The following is an 18005-nucleotide window of genomic DNA, read 5'->3' as shown; positions in this document are numbered from 1 at the left end:
CTTGACTTATGACCAAAATGTATGTTGCTAAGCGAGACAGTTGTTACATTTTGTACCATTTTACGAACTTTCTTGCCACAGCTGTTAAGCAAATCACTATTATGTTAGTAACATGGTTGCTAAGTGAATCTCTGCTTCCCCATTGACTTAGCTTGTCAGAAAGTTGCAAAAGGTGATCACATGACCCCAGGGCACTGCAACCGTCATAAATATGAGTCAGTGGACAAGCGTCTGAATTTTGATAATGTGGCCATGGGGATGCTGCAACAGCCATAAGTGTGAAAAACAGCCATGCCACATTTTTCATTGCCTCAGTAACTTTGAACGGTCACTAAACGGACTATTGTAAGTCAGGGACTACCTGAACTGGGACATTAAAAGGATCATGCTGCATATGTAACCACTCTGTCTTTATTTGGCTCGTTATCTAATCAAATAAATGGGAACACCACATATTTTTTCCCACTGCAGCATTTTAGAAGTATGAAGAGTATAGTGCGCCCCCTTTGCTCTAGCAACAAAAGAACGAACTAAAATGATCAAAGGAATGAAGTGAAATTTGCCAATTGACAGTGGCAGTTAGTAGCTTTACTAGAACTTTCAAATCAGTGGTTTTGCTGTCATTCATGCAATACTGACAAGAACGCTGTAATTTATCATCACTGATATGGCAGTGTTATAAATCACTAGCATATAAGCTCTCTTAGCTTGAGCACGATTTCTTCATACCGAGGCATCAATGTGAAATGTGTCATTAGACAAAGAAATGAACAAATGGTCATTAATTATTTTATTTCTTTTTAGCACTGTGGAGAGCTCAGTTGAAATGAATACAATGAAAATAAAACATGGAAACAAAGAGAGCACCGATGTAGTTTAGGTACATCAATACTGCTTCTTTTTTTTTACATTATTTATATATGCTAATCGCACTGTCAACAGGTTAAACAGCTTGCATTATTCCATATATATATAGCCTTGGTCTACACCATGGAGTAGCCACTTCAAATTTCAAAAAGCTAAAAAGAAAAGAAAAGTGATCAATAACTGCAAACTATATAATTCAGTGGTAGGAGGAACCGTTTTCATTCAGCACTTCCTATAGAAAGCAAAGGTAACTGGTAGAAAGATCACAGTACACTGGTAGCAATGGCAGTATTCACAAGCTTCAGCATCTTCCATCAAAATTATCTATAATGGCACAGAGTACAAGGATTTGTCAATAGTTTGCAAGCTAGGCCTGTTAGGGCACATGTTTGCAGAAATAATGTTGTGTCCAGAACAACTGTAGGCTCAAATATGTACAAACAGGTCTTTGCAACTTATACCTGTAGCAGTATTATTTTTAAAAAGAATGTAGGCATATACTATACAGAGAGCAGCTGATTACGCAGTATTTTAAGACAAAATAGAATCCTAATTTTTTTGTCCATTCTTTCAGGGCATTTTCTTTCTCTATTTTTTTTCCCTCTGAACGTTTTAACTGTGACTTTGAATCAACAGGCGGCTCTGACACAGGACATTTGTGTATTCCTTGTTCCCATCTGCTGCAATGTATTAGGAATTAACCTGTGACCTAAGTGATTGTTCAGTGCAAAGATAATCCTATCTTAGGCAAAGGGACTGGGTTGAGACAAATCCCTAGGACTAAGATACTCCTTGTATGTGTGTGTGTGTGTGTGCAACGTGTGCTAGCACACACAGACACAAACATAAGTATGTGCATGTGCACCCTTTCTGATTTGGTAACCAGCATAAAAAATAATGCAACTTGGAATTGGTATAAATAGTAGGGCTAAGAGGTTGCCACGTAACAGAAAGTATAAAATTGCTCCAAGCTGAAACAGCAAACAGTGAAAACCTGTACTGGATGATGCCACAAGGGTTCCAACACACAATCTAGGAGCGCGCAGCATCTCTTCGAGCAAATTGCTTCCCCTGTCTGAAGGTTATAGAGAATTAGAGAGTGGAACACCTGGTCCTACTTCCTCCATCCCTTCCCTCCCACAACAGAAACCCCATTTACAAAAATAGTCACATATATAAACACCCTGCGGATTTTTTTTTTTAAAAAAATGATAAATTCACCTATAATGTGTATTTGTGTGTGTGTGTGTGTGCGTGCGTGCGTGTGCGCGTGCGCACATGCGAAAATATGGCAAATGTGGCTGCTGAAGAACACACACAGTGAGAACACTTACTGAATTAAGTGTCTTGTGACTTGCTGAACGCGTGATAGCTTTGCCCACTTTATGCTGAGCAGCAATGTCGTTCCTTTTCTCTTTTTCAGCTAGAGCAATGAAGGCTGCCACTCCATTTCCAGAGTTAAGGTCCGGTGACTAGGGGGGGTCACTGTCTTGTTATAGGCACTAACCTTGAAAGAGAGCGTACATATCTGTATAGAGACATATCTTTGTATGTCTATATCTATACATAGATATACAGGTTTTATATTTATAAATGCTGACAGTTTAGCATAACTCTCCAGTGGAGCTTTGCTGACAAATACATCCCCTTCAAAGGCTGTAAACAGGTTGAAGAACAAATAATACAAATGATCGTTTTTCACTTTTTGCTAATTTTTATATCTTTCCCTTTAAAGTCTCTCTCTGTTTTGCCCTTTTCATATTTCTCTTTGTTTGGCTTAGTAACACTATCATAGGAAGGGGGAGAGGTGGTCGAGGAACTCTCATTGGTTTTCTCTGGACTGGAATTCCCATTAAACCTATCGGAGGTCACGTCTTTGATGGGTAGGACCTCGCCATCTCTGCATTTTTCTTTATTATACATAGAAGTTACTTTTTTAACTTTCTGTTTGAGGAGGAAATGCCTGAAAGCCCGCTGGATAATGGTAGCGGACACCTCCTCCTGCTTTCGCTTTAATGTGGTAGTGATTGGTTCATATGAAACTTTGGATGGATTGGCTGCCATGAAGCGGTCTTCCATCTGCACTCTGAGTAAATCCATTTCTTCGCTTTCTCCCAAGACACGCTTTGTAAAAGCAAACAAGATGTCAAGGCAGTGGATTCTATCGCCACTCACCATGGGCAGGTCCATTGAAATTAGCTGAACATTGTTTGGTTTGGCAATCAGAAGAGGAGGATCCAATGAAGCAGCAAAATCGGAAAGTTTACTATATTCTATAAATTGGGATGCATCTGGATCGAACTTTTCCCAGACTTCATAGAACATCTCAAAATCATCCTCGCTCAGAGGTTCAGCACTTTCTTCAGTAGCCACACTGAAGTTCTCCAAAATGACAGCAATGTACATGTTCACTACAACTAAAAATGAGATGATAATGTAGCTGACAAAGAAGAAAATCCCAACTGAAGGATTGCCACAGTCTCCCTTGACTGAGCTACCCGGATGGTCTATCTCAGGGTCACAATCTGGAGGCCCACTGTTTAGGATGGGCGCTAGCAGGCCATCCCAGCCAGCAGAAGTGGTAATTTGGAAAAGGCAGAGCATGCTGTTGCCAAAAGTTTCAAAATTGAACAAGTCATCAATACCAACTTCTCTCTTCACGTAGGCAAAGTTGGACATTCCAAATATGGCGTAGATGAACATGACCAGGAAAAGCAGGAGACCAATGTTGAACAAGGCAGGGAGAGACATCATCAAGGCAAAAAGCAGAGTGCGGATCCCCTTTGCCCCCTTGATTAGACGCAGGATTCGACCTATCCGGGCAAGTCGAATTACTCGGAACAAGGTGGGGGACACAAAATATTTCTCAATAATCTCTGCGAGGAACATTCCTGCAAAAGGAAAAAAATAAATAAAAGTGACACTTCTATAGCACCCATTATTTCTCATCACTTTAAAAAGCAGAACCTGTGCATTAAGCACACATGCAAATTAAAATAGTTTTAAATGATTCCTAAATGTAAATTGCTATATTAGTGCAAAGGAAACATATGGATTAGATGCTGGTATGTTGAAAAAAATTAACAAGCAATAAACTTAACAGTTAAAAACAATAAGACTGTTAATCTTCATTGTCTTAGGCAAATTCTAAACCAATCAATTTGCAAACAGAAGAAAATGTGTAAAAATTATTTGGTTCTGTCAAGGAATTTCACAGCCAGTGTCCAAATGGAGTCAGAGATGCTAACATGAACTTGTAGTTTTATATAATTTTACATTTATATTTACAGTAAACAAGATAGCCAGGCGCCCCACTACATCATGAGGTAAATCATGAGGTAAATCACAGTACAGCATATAAAGCACACAGAAGGCGGAGAAAAGGGAAACTCCTCCAGCAACCAATCTTAATGTAGATTGCCTCATGCAGGACCAACCCTCCCCCCGCCCCGTATTTGAAGTTTAGCATTTTTCTATGTTTTTCAATATATCATTTCGTCATGCTTATATTTAATTCTATTTGCCAATTACTATTAACTATTATTTGAATTATATATATAAAACAATCCTATTACTGAACTAAGACTCTAAAAAAAGGGTACATGACTTTATTGAATCAGATTACAAACCTATTATTGAATTAGAAATCTAATGCAATTTAGTAAATGAGGTTAGCCATTATGTATTTTTGGAAACAAGTGGTTCTTACCTACAATGGAGAGAATGACAACGACAAAATCAAAAATATTCCAGCCAATGGTAAAATAATAATGACGAAGTGAAATCAGTTTGAGTACACATTCTCCAGTGAAAAGAATTATGAATACCAAGTTAATCCTGGATAAAATAATTTCCATTTCTTTACTTTGGTCATCTGTTTCAACCATCATGGTGACCATATTAAGGCAAATAAGAATCATGATAGTGATGTCAAAGGCTTGTTTGGTTACAAAGTCAAAGACTAATCCTTGAAATTTATTCTGTAAAAACAAATACAAAAAATATTAATATTGCAAAAAGAGTTTTCTTTAGTATTGGATTATTTTTCCTTCATTGTTTGTTTTACAAATGTTCATGCCCTCTCCTTTTGGGAACTGATGATTATACTAAGTGGTATAAATCAAAAGAAAAAAAAATCAAATCTTGAAACAAAATCCACTATTTGATAAGCTGTAATTTCAGATATTTTATTGTCCACATATCATTACAGGAAATATTATTTTAAACAAGATGTTAAGAGTTAGAAAGTGTGATCTGAGAGTAGAAAATATGTAAAATAGAAATCCTTACCCCTGGTCTTGGTATCGGCTTTTGTGGTTTTTTGGAACCCAGCTTTTTCATTGCATTGTAATATTTTTTCTGTTCCTCTGTCATAAAAATGTCTTGTCCTCCAAAGTAAAGAAATAAATCAAATCTAGTTACACAACATGTTTTCAGACTGATGTGTGTAATGATGTAGAAACACATATTAATCCATTGGTAATAATATTATGTTATTACAATTTCATATTATTTCAGTATCATATCATATCCACTGGCCTGAGTTTATTTCTAGGCGAAATAAAAAGAATTGCGTTTGAAGTTTAAGACCTGGAAGAGTCTTAAGAATTTATTTCTGTATAATACCATATACACTGAATAACTTTTAAATCTGACCTTTCCCCTCAAAATATGGACAGTAGGTTCACAAGATAAGATTTCTTTTCTGGCTATGAGATCAAAGAATATATAACCATTCTTGTTTCTCTATATTTTGTATTAGCAATAGCACTTAGATTTATATATCGCTTCACAACCCTCTCTAAGTGGTTTACAGAGCCAGCAACATGGGTCCTCAATTTACCAACCTCGGAAGCAGTGGTGGGTTTCCATTTTTTTTACTATTGTTTCGCTCATGCGTGCGTGCACTGCTTCTGCACATGTGCAGAAGCATCTGGGCAGGTGGGCCCCCCACTGCTGCCACTACTGGTTTGCCCGATCCGGGCTGAACCAGGAGCAACCCACCTCTGCTCGGAGGGATGAAAGGCTTCTAACCTTGAACCAGTGAAATTCAAACTGTCGAACTGCTGGCAGTCAGCAGAAGTAGCCTGCAGTACTGCATTCTAACCACTGTGCCACCACCGCTCTTAGTAGAAAGAGGAAGAACAATTAAAGGTTTCTCTTTTCTCTAGTTTTGCTGCTAGATCAGTGGGTCTCAACCTTCCTAATGCCGCGACCCTTTAATACAGTTCCTCATCTTGTGGTGACCCCCAACCATAAAACTATTTTATGTTTCCTGTATTGTTTCAAAAATATGTGTTTTCTGATGGTCTCAGGCGACCCCTGTGAAAGGGTCGTTCGACCCCCAAAGGGGTCCCGACCCACAGGTTGAGAACCACTGTGATAGATCATTTTAATAGAATGTGTGCAATGCTTTCATTGTTTTAGTTTCTGAAGTATAGTTTTGTTAGCTGTCCAGGGAATATTTATAAATATAGACTATTAGAGAATAAATTTAAGAAGTTAAAGCAGGGTTGGCTAAACTCTTCCTGAAAGACCAGGCTTATAATCTAGGAAAGTCTTTCTCCACATTTGTCTTTGTATCCTCTAGTGCCAAAAAGCACATTTGCAGAATTATGCCTGCTGTAGCAAGCAGCAACTTTCTGTAAAGCTTAAATACAGGCACAATTATTGATGTCTTGGTTGTGTTTAGAGTACTGCAATATGCTGTGTGCGAAATAATCTTTGAACAGTGTCCCAAAGCAATTAATGTAAAATACAGCTCCTTTATTGTTAAACTATGTCAAATTCCAGGAACATATTATGTTTATGCTAAAAGAACTGCATTAGTTTCGGCTATCCTATGGGCAGAATTCAACACAGAAGAGTTTAATTTTTAATATGCTGGATGGTTTAGGTCCTAATGATCAGTTAGGAACCTTTCTTGTTATGAACTTGTTTGAATATTAAGATCTGCAGGAGATGCCTTTTATGGATACCCTTATTTAAAACTCTCACCTCCCCTTGTGTGGGTGGAATAGGGTCTTGCCATGCATCAGTTCCTAGTTATCAAATGCCTACTCTTAGAAGTTGTCTTCAGCCCCTCTTCTCCATCTGCCTTTAGAAAGGGAATTAGAATTCACTTCCTTTTAGTGTTTTCTGTGATTCAATCATTTATATGTCTGGTTCACTATGCTTTGATTTGTTGATCCCCTTTTTCTTTTGGTTTTATGCTATTACTCATCCTGATCATCCTTTTGAAAAAAATAAATATGCTTATGAAATAACTACATCTCCTCTCCTCCTATGAAATTAATATTCCAAATACAAACAGGCAATTGTTGTAAAGGACATCAAGACTAGATCACATGTTGCACTGAATTATAAAGTCCTGGACCTCCCCCCCTCCCCCAATCACTCATAAAACTACAACTTTGAACAAACTATACTTTCTCAACTTAAGTTGTTGGGTTGTAATCATGCTCAGGGGACCCCAGTGAAAAGCTGTAATATAATAACATATTTTAGAAGAAATGAGTTTTATCTACTCTTACTTCCTTAATTTTTATTTTCTGTTTTGTCAACCAGTACATAAAAAACATTTAATTTCTTTACCTTCATATTGGTTCCTGCACTGAAAGTGAAGTTGTGGTTGGGAAGGAGGATTATAGGTTAAAAAAAACACCTAATAATGGTGACATTATTGTAGCTGGCAAAAAAACCTACTGGAAACTCAGGATGACAAGGTAGTAGTATTTATATAAATATTTAAATGTATATTGTTCTAATAGTTTAAGGGGGTTTCTTATGGTTTTTTTTTAAATTGTAAATTTTATTTCCAGAGTATACAGCAAACATTTTAAATACTTATCTTCTTCTTTTGCTGATTGAAATTATCTATAATGACACCAATGAAGAGGTTTAAGGTAAAAAATGATCCAAAGATGATGAAGATAACAAAGTAAAGATACATATATAGGTTATCCTCATAATAGGGTTGTTCTTCTACCTACAAGGCATAAAACAATACAGTATCTTAGTACAATCACTTAAGGCAGGCAGTAATCAAATTATTTTGTAACACAACAATTCAGCATAAATTAGGAATCTATTCCTGTTTCTATCCATGCTGTGAAAGTAGACTTTGATCAATCAGAAATTCTCCCATAATCAATGTACTCAGATTACAAGGAGCCTGCCATGTTTCACATAGTCCTTTTCTTCCCGCTACACTCTATAGCATCCTATCTTTGGGAATTCTGGAGGCCCTCCTAATTTTCCCAAATTTCCAGAGGTGATGGGGCCAAAGTAGGGAGAAGGGGAAATCAGCAAAGATCACTTCTCATCTCATTCCATTGTTGAAATGTTTTATTGAAAACTTCCACAGGTGGCAGAAACTTTCATCTGTAGGAGGACAAAACTGGAACCAAGCTATGAAATGAAAATGTCTTTCAGTTCATCATTCCTGTGAAACCTTTTCTCAATTACAGGAACTGAGAAATGCTTTAAGCATTTTTATTAAACAAATATAATTTTTAGCAGAGGAAAAACTATGGATTATAAAATACAACATATAGTTATGAACCAGAAACCTTTCTCTGTGTTTAATAAAATATGAAATGCTACTTACATCCCGTGAATCAACAGCTGCATACATAATATCCATCCACCCTTTAAAAGTAGCCTAAACAGAATCAAAATGAGTGAAAGTTCAGTGAAAGAGACATAAATATGCAACAGATTTTAAATCCTACTTTAAAAAGTCGTGTTGGAATGTAACTTAGTCATGGGGAAATATTAGGGATGTGCAAAGTGTTTAATACATGATTCAAAATGTGAATGTTTTATTCAGGGCAGACATGCAAAGGTAGGGAGAACTATTGTAGGTAAAGCCAAAGATACTGGCAGCTATAAGAAGAAAAACACTGCAAAGATGAATAGACAAGGTTGGTAGAATATATTGCATGAGAACACTGGCAGAAGTAGCTGCTGGTGGGCACTTCTGTGGAATATACACGCTGGGACGTTGACAGTGGCTGAAGGGAAAATAAGAAGATGCTAGGAAGAGCAGGGACTACCAAGATGATGGGATATAATACACTAGATATAATATACTGTGCCCATTGGAGGCAGCTGACAGGACAGAGTGAAGGAGACTGCTGGGAAAATGATGGAAGGGCCAATAAATATGTTGCACAGGGAACTCCTGACGGACGGCGGGCAGAAACAGGTGTCCTCTTCATCAACCCCAGATTTCATTTTGAAGCCTGGAACAACCAAAACATTGGGGTTTTGTGGATCCACAATTCATCTGGATGAATTCAGCAGATGAATTCAATGATTCAACAGATTCATCAGAATGATTTGTTCCAGAAGTAAAACATTTCCCCCACTTATGTGCACATCTCACAATGTGCAAGATTGTCGAATGTAAACTGCAACAATCCCGATTGGACTTGAGTGGTAGCAAAAAGTTAGGGGTTTCTGGATTTCTATGCTGCTCTCTAGTGGCCATGTGAATTTCTGCAGCCCACCTGGAATTCTGAAATCTACATCCAATAAACAAAGCATTAAACGTAGTGACTCTATTTCTGCTGCATAAATGCCGGAAATATTGGTGTAAACATTTAATAGAGGAGTGTCTATGGAGATACTCAGTCATCCAGGTCATGGTTGCCCCTAAGGCGCTTTTTTCAGAAGTCAACTGGACTTTCTGGTTTTCCCTTGAAGACATTTTGATTCTCATCCAAGAAGCTTCTTCAGCTCTGGCAGGATAGTGGGGAAATGGAAGGATTTATACTTATTTAATAGACGAACTGAGTCAATACAGCCTCGTTTTGCATTCTGATATGTTACAGAAGAAGATGTGAACTGATAGAATAATACTGGACTGGAACTAACACAAAGGGAAATTAAAAGATGCCCTCAAAGGTGCATTTACTTCCTGTGCTTGGCTAACAAGAATTGATGCACCTGTACTAGTGGACTTACTATTCTCCACTGATGTGTTTATTATATTTTACTGAATATATTTGTGATGTAGTGATGGAATTACTGAATCTGGACAGGGAAACCAAGTCTCTCTCAGCCACAAAGCTCAGAGTGGATAACTTTGAGAAAACTATTTTCTTTTTGCCTAACCTCTCTAAAAAGGTATTGTAGTTGTGAGAATAAAATTAATAACACTCTTCACTTCAACCGGAAGAACTATCAGGCTAGCCATAGTAATTTTCTGCATAATGGAATATTTTTTGGAGAGGAGAAGTGTGTCTGAATCACCAAATAAATGGTAATGCCGATGAATCTTTATTCTGTGTATCTGATCTCAATCTCTTCTTAGTGATAAATTAATCTTGTGCAAGGAAGACCAAGGATTGGACATTTCCAATCCTATTGTATTAACTCCATTTTTCATTAAGTCTTTGCCTGTAGAAAGAGAATATTGTCGCTACACAGCAGCCCAGGATCACCTTATCAGTGGAGTTTGCTAATAATCGTAGGCAAGACATATGGATCCCACCAACATAATTCACTGGAATTTTCTCATTGTTGCATTTCCTGTGAGAGTCACTAAAGATACTTGCAATATTGACATGGAACTGTATCATTTCAAAAAATGGCTTACCACATATCACTCTACCCTGTTTCCCCAAAAATAAGACCTCCCCAGAGAATAAGCCCAATCAGGCTTTTGAGCGCATGCACTAAAATAAGCCCTCCCCTGAAAATAAGCCTTCTCCAAAAATATTGCAACACAGCAGCAGCCATGAGGTGACCACGTACCTGCACCTCAAAAATAATAAGACTTCCCCAAAAATAAATCCAAGCACTTATTTTGGGGGTCAAAAGAAAATAAGACCCTGTCTTATTTTCAGGAAAATAAGTACTCCTTTTGATTCACCCGCCTCTATAACCTGGCCTTTAACTTCTATGAGCAAACTCTCCAGGAAGGGAATTTCACTAGATTGACAAGCACTATAATACTTCTCCTTTGTTATAATAAGCCTTATATCTAATGGAGTGGCATCTAGAGAACATCATCAAACAGTGTTATCATGGTTAAATCAGGAATTCTTTTTACTTATAGAAATTCCAGTGTGAACCTGGAATAACAAAGTAGTAATGCAACAGTTTCACTATTACTTTTATTTATTTTTATTTATTAAATTTACTACATATAGTCACCCATCTCACCAAAGGCAACTCTTTTGATCCTGGAGCTTGATTCAAGCAAGTGTCACTGGAACCTAAGTGGAGCTTTAGAGTGAAAGTAATGAACTTAGATGATTTTCATGGTTATTCTTATAGGTACTTGGATAGAAAAAATATACTTACAACTTGAAGCAGAGCAAGGTAACCAGCCCCAACATTATCAAAGTTAACTTTCACGTTTTTCCATCGGGCTTGCTGATTGTTGTGTATTAGCTCATCGCATTCAGTTTTATTGTTGACATCACTGATGTTGAACATTTCACCCGTTGTGGTATTAACGCAATGGTAGAATTTGCCAGCAAAGAGATTCACACCCATAATACTAAAGATCAGCCAAAATATGAGACAAACCAGAAGCACATTCATAATGGAGGGAATTGCTCCAACAAGGGCATTAACAACCACCTAGGGTACATATTGAAGAGGGGAAAAAAGGGAGGGGGAGGGGAAGAAGGCCTAGATTATTATTATTTTTGCAAGTGAAGCTGTTTATATTCAGAAACTGTATGGAAAAAAATAATACACATGTCAAAATAGGAAAGCTAAAGTCCCCCCCCCCCCAAAAGGCAAAACAGAAACTAAACGCTACAGAAGGTAAAAACAAAAACAAAAACCTGGTAAGATGGAATCATAACATTTGCGTGCACTGAGGAAAAAAAAGAAAGAAAGAAAAAGGTTACATACCAAGAACATAACTGGTAAAAAGTACGTACAGGTATATGTCTGATAAATAATGGCTGGAACAAGAACATAAATATGCAAAATATATGAAGCCACAGACTTCAAGAAATCAATAAAGAGACAAAAAAAAGATAACAATCAATGTAGCTCAAACTAACAATTTAGGGAGAGATGAATGACCATTTGTTTAAATGCAGCCAATCGTGGAGTCTTCATAGACTCATAACTTCTGTTCAAAAGCAGGCAGCAACTGTGATCAGGAAGTCCTTGCACAGGTCCATCTGGTGCACAGTTGCACCCTTTCCTGGATCAGAGGCCCCTCGAAACAGTCACATATGCACTAGTCACCTTATAGCTTGACTAGTATAATGTGCTCTGGTCTCTTAAAAACCACTTGGAAACTTCAAGTGCTCCACTTTGCTTCTGGATCTGATTGGCCTACAAAGGCATGCATAGCAGAGGGCCTAGTTATTTGAGGGACCACCTGTCTATTATGTGTCTGCCTGGCTGATGTCACATAATGATATTGACTTAGTATGCATGCTTTGGGTTCCTTTGATCAAATGGTGTTATCTATGAAGACCAGGAAGTGCACTTTCTCTGTTGAGTACCTGCTCTCTGGAATCAGGTTTCCTGAGATCTGGGTAACTTCTATCCAAAGGAGTTCCAGAGGAACTTAAAGATTTGTCTGATCTACTAGTCTTTAGGCTAGAGTGGAATCCCTCAACGGATATTTCTTTTAGATTTCAATATTTCTTGGCTTGGATAATCAAAACTTCAAAATTTTAATTTTCTGAATATACAACATAAATATCTTGATAGTTTTAAAAAATACATGTTTGTGATTCAAAATACATGTATTGTAGCTATCTATACTGATGTTCACATACATTGTACATATATCCCTAACAGCTGAAGAATGTCCTAATACTTGAAACACAACATAATGTTAATCACGGAAGCACTAAAATGGCTTAAACAATTTATGGGGGATACCTCAAAGAAGGTGGTAGAAAGATTTTTTAAAAATATTTTGGAAGTGCTTATGACCAAGGCATGAAATAGCAATGAAAAAAGCTCAACATTTCTGCTCTGATACATCACTGCTTATATTGCAGAGACAGATTTATTTTCATGAAAATATTAATTTAAGGTTTGTTTCTTAATGTCTCACCCTCATTCCTTCAAAACGTGACAGAGCTCTTAAAGGCCTCAATGCTCTTAGTGTTCGAAGTGATTTAATGGCTCCTAATTCAGAATAGCCTAGTGCATTGGCTACTAAACTGACCAATGAAACCTGGAACAAAAGAAAAAAAAGAGAAGAAAGTAAGTTCAGATATTCATATAACATATTTTGAGTGAGATTCTACAGGCTCCAACTGGGCTTTTATGTTGCCTGGAATGGATGGGCTAAGGACACAAAACTAAAATGAAATTCCCATAGATTATGTTTCTTCAAGTCAGACTCTTTAAGTGTTTTTTATTCTGTATATGTGCTTGATAAGCGCCCGCTTTCATACACTTAGATGCTTGCCTTCAGAACAGATCTGACTTAAAGTGAGTTTAAAGTGTACTCTCTCTCTCTCTATATATATATATATATATATATATATATATATATGTGTGTGTGTGTGTGTGTGTGTGTGTGTGTGTGTGTGTGTGTGTATGTATGTATGTATGTATGTATGTATGTATGTATGTATGTATATGCATATGCATATGTATATATGTATGTGTAATTCTTTACATGCATTTACACACACCTTTCACCAATTTTTAATCTAGTAAATCCATTCTTAAAATAAATTCCAAAAGGAGGCATAAAGAACTTTTAAACAGAGAGGCAGGAATGTCAGATTTCCACATATTTCTTAAAAAACTGTGGGTTTCTTCTTGGATAATTAAAATAAAAAATATTTATTTCCTTGAGTTTACTTTTCTTTTGCCACAGAATGAGATAGAAAACAAGAAAGTAGCATTGGGGGGGGGGGAGATATAAAACTGAGAGGAAATATTAAATTTAAATATTGTTACTACTAATTTAATGTTAGTTACCCAACATGAGGAGAAGAACATTCTCATGCAAAATGGAAAGTAGGGAGGAAAGTAGATGGTATTTATCTTCCAAACTAATAAGACTATTTCAGGATGACAACTAAGCTTATCTTTTAAAATTCACGATTTAGACTCTTTTTTGAAGTCATGGCTGTTTTTCAAATCAAGCACATACTTCGGGTAGGTTGAGAAAGAAAAACTGGGACACTCACAGAACTCTCAGGGTGACATTTCTCAGAATGACAAAGGCTTAGCATTATGGCTTAATTCAACAGGCCCAGTTAATTATTTCTTCAGTCAACCTTACATGCTAAAAGGGATTCTGCAAACTGAGACACCTGCTATTATTTTTTATTCTGAAAGCATTCGTGTTGTTATTCCTTATTCTTTTTTTTTTGTAAGTCTATTTGATGTTTCTGTGTTTTAATTTTTTCTACAGCTGTCACTGATTGGAAGCAGTTTGGGCCTCTCCATGTCTTTCAAAGAGTTAATATAATTGGCATTGCCTGTCAATTAATTCAGCTATGTATCAACATCCCATCTTGACAGCATGTGTAAACACATCAGAGTATGTTATCTCAAACAACATATCACTTTCATCGTGGTAAGGCTGAATCAAGCACAGCTATGATTTCTCACACATTAGCCTTATGGCATTCTGAAAGCACAGGAAGACCTGGTAGCTATATTCTAGGACAAGGTGTAACCAGGATCACCGTTATTGATTTCTCCAGAATGGCTTACTAGAAAAAGGGCTAATAGAAAAAGAGCTTTTTGGGGAATCATAGAATAAGAGATGATTCTGTTAATTGTATTTATATTTGCTCCAATGGTAATCAGATACCTTTCCTTTTCTTTCTTTCCTTCCATTCCCTTCCCCCCTTTCTTTTTATTAGTTTGTGCTGGTTTTCATGTGCTTCATACAACTTTTATTAAAAACAATTTTTAGGCTTACTTTTATGGATATAATTTTGGCTCAGCCTTTAAAATCTTTTAAAATTGTTGCAGTGATTTTATGTACAGGTAGTTCTCGACAATTGAGCCCAAAATTTCTGCTGCTAACTGCAACATTTGTTAAGCAAGTTTACCCCATTTTATGACCTTTCTTGCCATCCATGTTAAGTGAATCCCTGTAGTTGTTAAAGTAGTTGCACTGTTGTTAAGTGAATTTGGCTTCTCCATTGACTTTGCTTGTCAGAAGGTTGCAAAAGGGGATCATGTGATCCCAGGACACAGAAACCATCAGAAATGAGTCAGTTGCCAAGTGCCTAATTTTGATAACATTACCATTAGGTCTAAGTGTGAAAACTGATCATAAGTCGCTTTTCCCAGTATCGTAGTAACTTAAATGAACAGTTGTAAGTTGAGGACTAGCTGTACACACTAAAATTTATATAATTATTTTTATTTTTTACAATTTTGTATTTTTGCATGTTTTTATTGTGTCTTAAGAGGGCTGAAAGAAGGAATTGGCATGTTACAAGTTGCACAGATCTGTCATATTAAATTATATGATAAGTGACAAAGAATAGAAGGCTGTCTAATGCTTCACATTTAAAGTCCTTGAGCAGTCAATATCAAAAAGAAAAACACAAAAAGAGAAGCAGTAGAAAAGCGGAGGATGTAATTGTTCTCTAATAGAGTGTTTGGATTCACGTACTGAACTTTTAGCCATACTTTCTTAAATAAGCTATAGTGGTCTCATTCACACTTAATACCAAGCCAGAAATATGACTATAAATCAAAACAAAAATTAAACAACCACATTACAGTACAGTGTTCATGTAGATCCAGATCAAAGGTGGATTTCTGCCAGTTTGGCCCGGATCGGGCGAACTGGTAGTGGTGGCATACACACAAGCAAACCGATAGTTTAAAAAAATGGAAACCCACCACTGATCCAGATAGATATTTACTGTCCAGATCATTCTCCTTCAGTGTGGTGCCTTTCAATTGCTGAAATTGAATATCATTCATCATGTTGAAGAGGACATCTAGACAAGTTAGAAGGCTATAATATTTTTTAAATGCACCAATATAGATGTGCATATATGAATTAAAAGAGAAAATTATGATCAACTCCTTGTTCCAAAAATTTGCTTTATGCTAATTAGAATGCTAATAGTATTTCCAGAATAACCTTTTATTAATGGAACACTAGTGTTCCATTTCAGTTCTTTTTAGCTTAGCAGGGTATTCTTAACAGAAAGATGCTAGATAATATATCTACAAAGCAAACTATGATTTTTCAATACTTACATCAACAATTAAAAAATCCAGCCAACACCAGGCATTTGTGAAATAAATCTGGAAGCCATAGGCCACCCATTTCAAAAGCATTTCTAGAATGAAAATGTATGTGAAGACCTTGTCTGAATATTCCAGCATTGTCTTGATAGTCTTACGCTGTTCAATATATATATCTTCAAAGGCCTGAAAAGAAATGTGTTGCTTTCATCATTCACCAACCATATTTTAAAATGGAGGAAAAGGCAAAAAAAAAAATCATTTCCCAATAACACATTAAAAAAATAGCAAGCTGCAAAGTGTTTATTTTTCTAATCTCTTTCACTTTCTTTTTTAACATAAAAATCTCAATTGTCTTTCCATGGTTTTATTAATTAACTAAAGCTTTCAGATCTGAAAATACAGTCTATGCAACTTCACCAAATAAAATCTTGTCAGGTTCTTTTCTAAAAACATTGATACCATTAATATTTTGAGAATAATATTTAGTTTTCTTTTTTTTTCTTACCAGAGCACCACTGCTGAGGAGAATCATAAATACAATGAATGTTTCAAACCAGTTATGCTCAACAATGCTGTAGCAGGTTTTTCTAAAATTCCACCAGATTTTTCCTTTGCCATCTTCTATACTCACTTGACAACATGGGAACTTTTGGATGCAGCCTGTTATAACAATAGTAAAAATGTTACTGACAGATACTTTTTTTAAAAAAACCCTGTCTTTTCTCCAAAGAGTATAACTTTTATACACGGTATTTAACCTTGTAATATCCCTCTGAAGTTAGCATAACCTGAATAGGTATATCAACATTTCCAGAAGTATTAAGTAAATGATGGAATTCATATAATGTATAAATTTTCCGAACCTGGAGTTATTCCTATGTTAGCCAGGATTTAAAGAAATCATGTCCTTTCAGAAGACTGGAAGACTTTTTCATTCCAAACTTTTAAAGCCAAAATCTCATCTGTTAAACTCTTATTTAAGGCTTATTTTAACATTTTGGTATACAGGTAGTCCTCAACTTATAACCACAACTGAGCCCAAAATTTAGGTTGCTAAGCGAGACATGAATTAAGTGAGTTTGACAATTTGACAATTTTTCTTGCCATTGTTATTAAGTGAATGGCTGAAGTTGTTAAGTTGGCAACACAGTTGTTGAGTGAACCTGGTTTCCCCATCGACTTTGCTTGTCGGAAGGTTGCACATGACCAGGGTATGCTGCCACTGTCATAAATATGAGTCAGTTGCCAAACGTCTGAATTCTGATCACATGACCCTGGGGATGCTGCAACAGTCTTGAGTGTGAAAAATGAGCATAAGTCACTTTTTTCAGTCTAACTTTGAACAGTCACTAAATGAAGTGTTGTAAGTCAAGGTAGTAACTAGTACTAACATTCCTGTCCAATGAACCACTGAATTTAAAAGTTTAAAAAGAGGAGAGTTAAATTACTGATACAGGACACAATGAGAAAAGCATTTGGAGAATGGAGGATGCTCAAATTAATATTGTACCTTGGGTCTCTGGGTCTCTGACTTTCTGGAAACAAAGAGAAAACCATCCCATAGCTGCTGCACTGGAAACAAATACTGTGGGTGTAAGACACCCCTAACACCCCTTGGGGCATGTGTTCTGTTAAGGTACAGCCTGTTGTGCCTTAAAATGGCTTCTACGGTACTGCCGTAAAATGCCTTCTACTGTACAGCGCAGTAGAGTTGCCATGGTAACAGCTCCACAGTACTCCACAAGGGGGCTCCCTCTGGTAAGGGGAAAAATCCAACAAATTACATTTGGTCTCAACATTTCCCCCCTATAAATAAATACTCGGGCAATGCCGGGTTATCAACTACTACTGAAATAAAACTATTCTGTCTGTCCAGTCAGTTTCTTACCATAGAAGATGGATGGGGCATCATTTTTTCTTTCTCACAGTTAGTATCTTGGACAGGCTTTGGTTTCTGGATT

The 18005-nt window shown here is 36.6% G+C and overlaps 1 protein-coding gene across 1 annotated transcript in view; it reads right to left on the bottom strand.

Annotated features, from left to right (window-relative positions):
- Positions 1 to 2565: 2565 nt before the first annotated feature.
- The window catches only part of LOC116508014 (sodium channel protein type 3 subunit alpha-like), a 77837-nt gene continuing 62397 nt past the window's right edge, over positions 2566 to 18005 (bottom strand). The window contains 9 exon segments of the mRNA XM_032216459.1: positions 2566 to 3758; positions 4577 to 4847; positions 5158 to 5262; positions 7718 to 7855; positions 8477 to 8530; positions 11182 to 11463; positions 12914 to 13036; positions 16054 to 16227; positions 16550 to 16704. Of these exon segments, the coding sequence (XP_032072350.1) occupies positions 2566 to 3758; positions 4577 to 4847; positions 5158 to 5262; positions 7718 to 7855; positions 8477 to 8530; positions 11182 to 11463; positions 12914 to 13036; positions 16054 to 16227; positions 16550 to 16704 (2495 nt within the window).

This window comes from Thamnophis elegans, chromosome 1 (assembly GCF_009769535.1).
Source record: "Thamnophis elegans isolate rThaEle1 chromosome 1, rThaEle1.pri, whole genome shotgun sequence".
NCBI lineage: Eukaryota > Metazoa > Chordata > Lepidosauria > Squamata > Colubridae > Thamnophis > Thamnophis elegans.
Note: the sequence above shows the minus strand (reverse complement) of the source record. Positions and strands in the feature narration are given on the sequence as shown.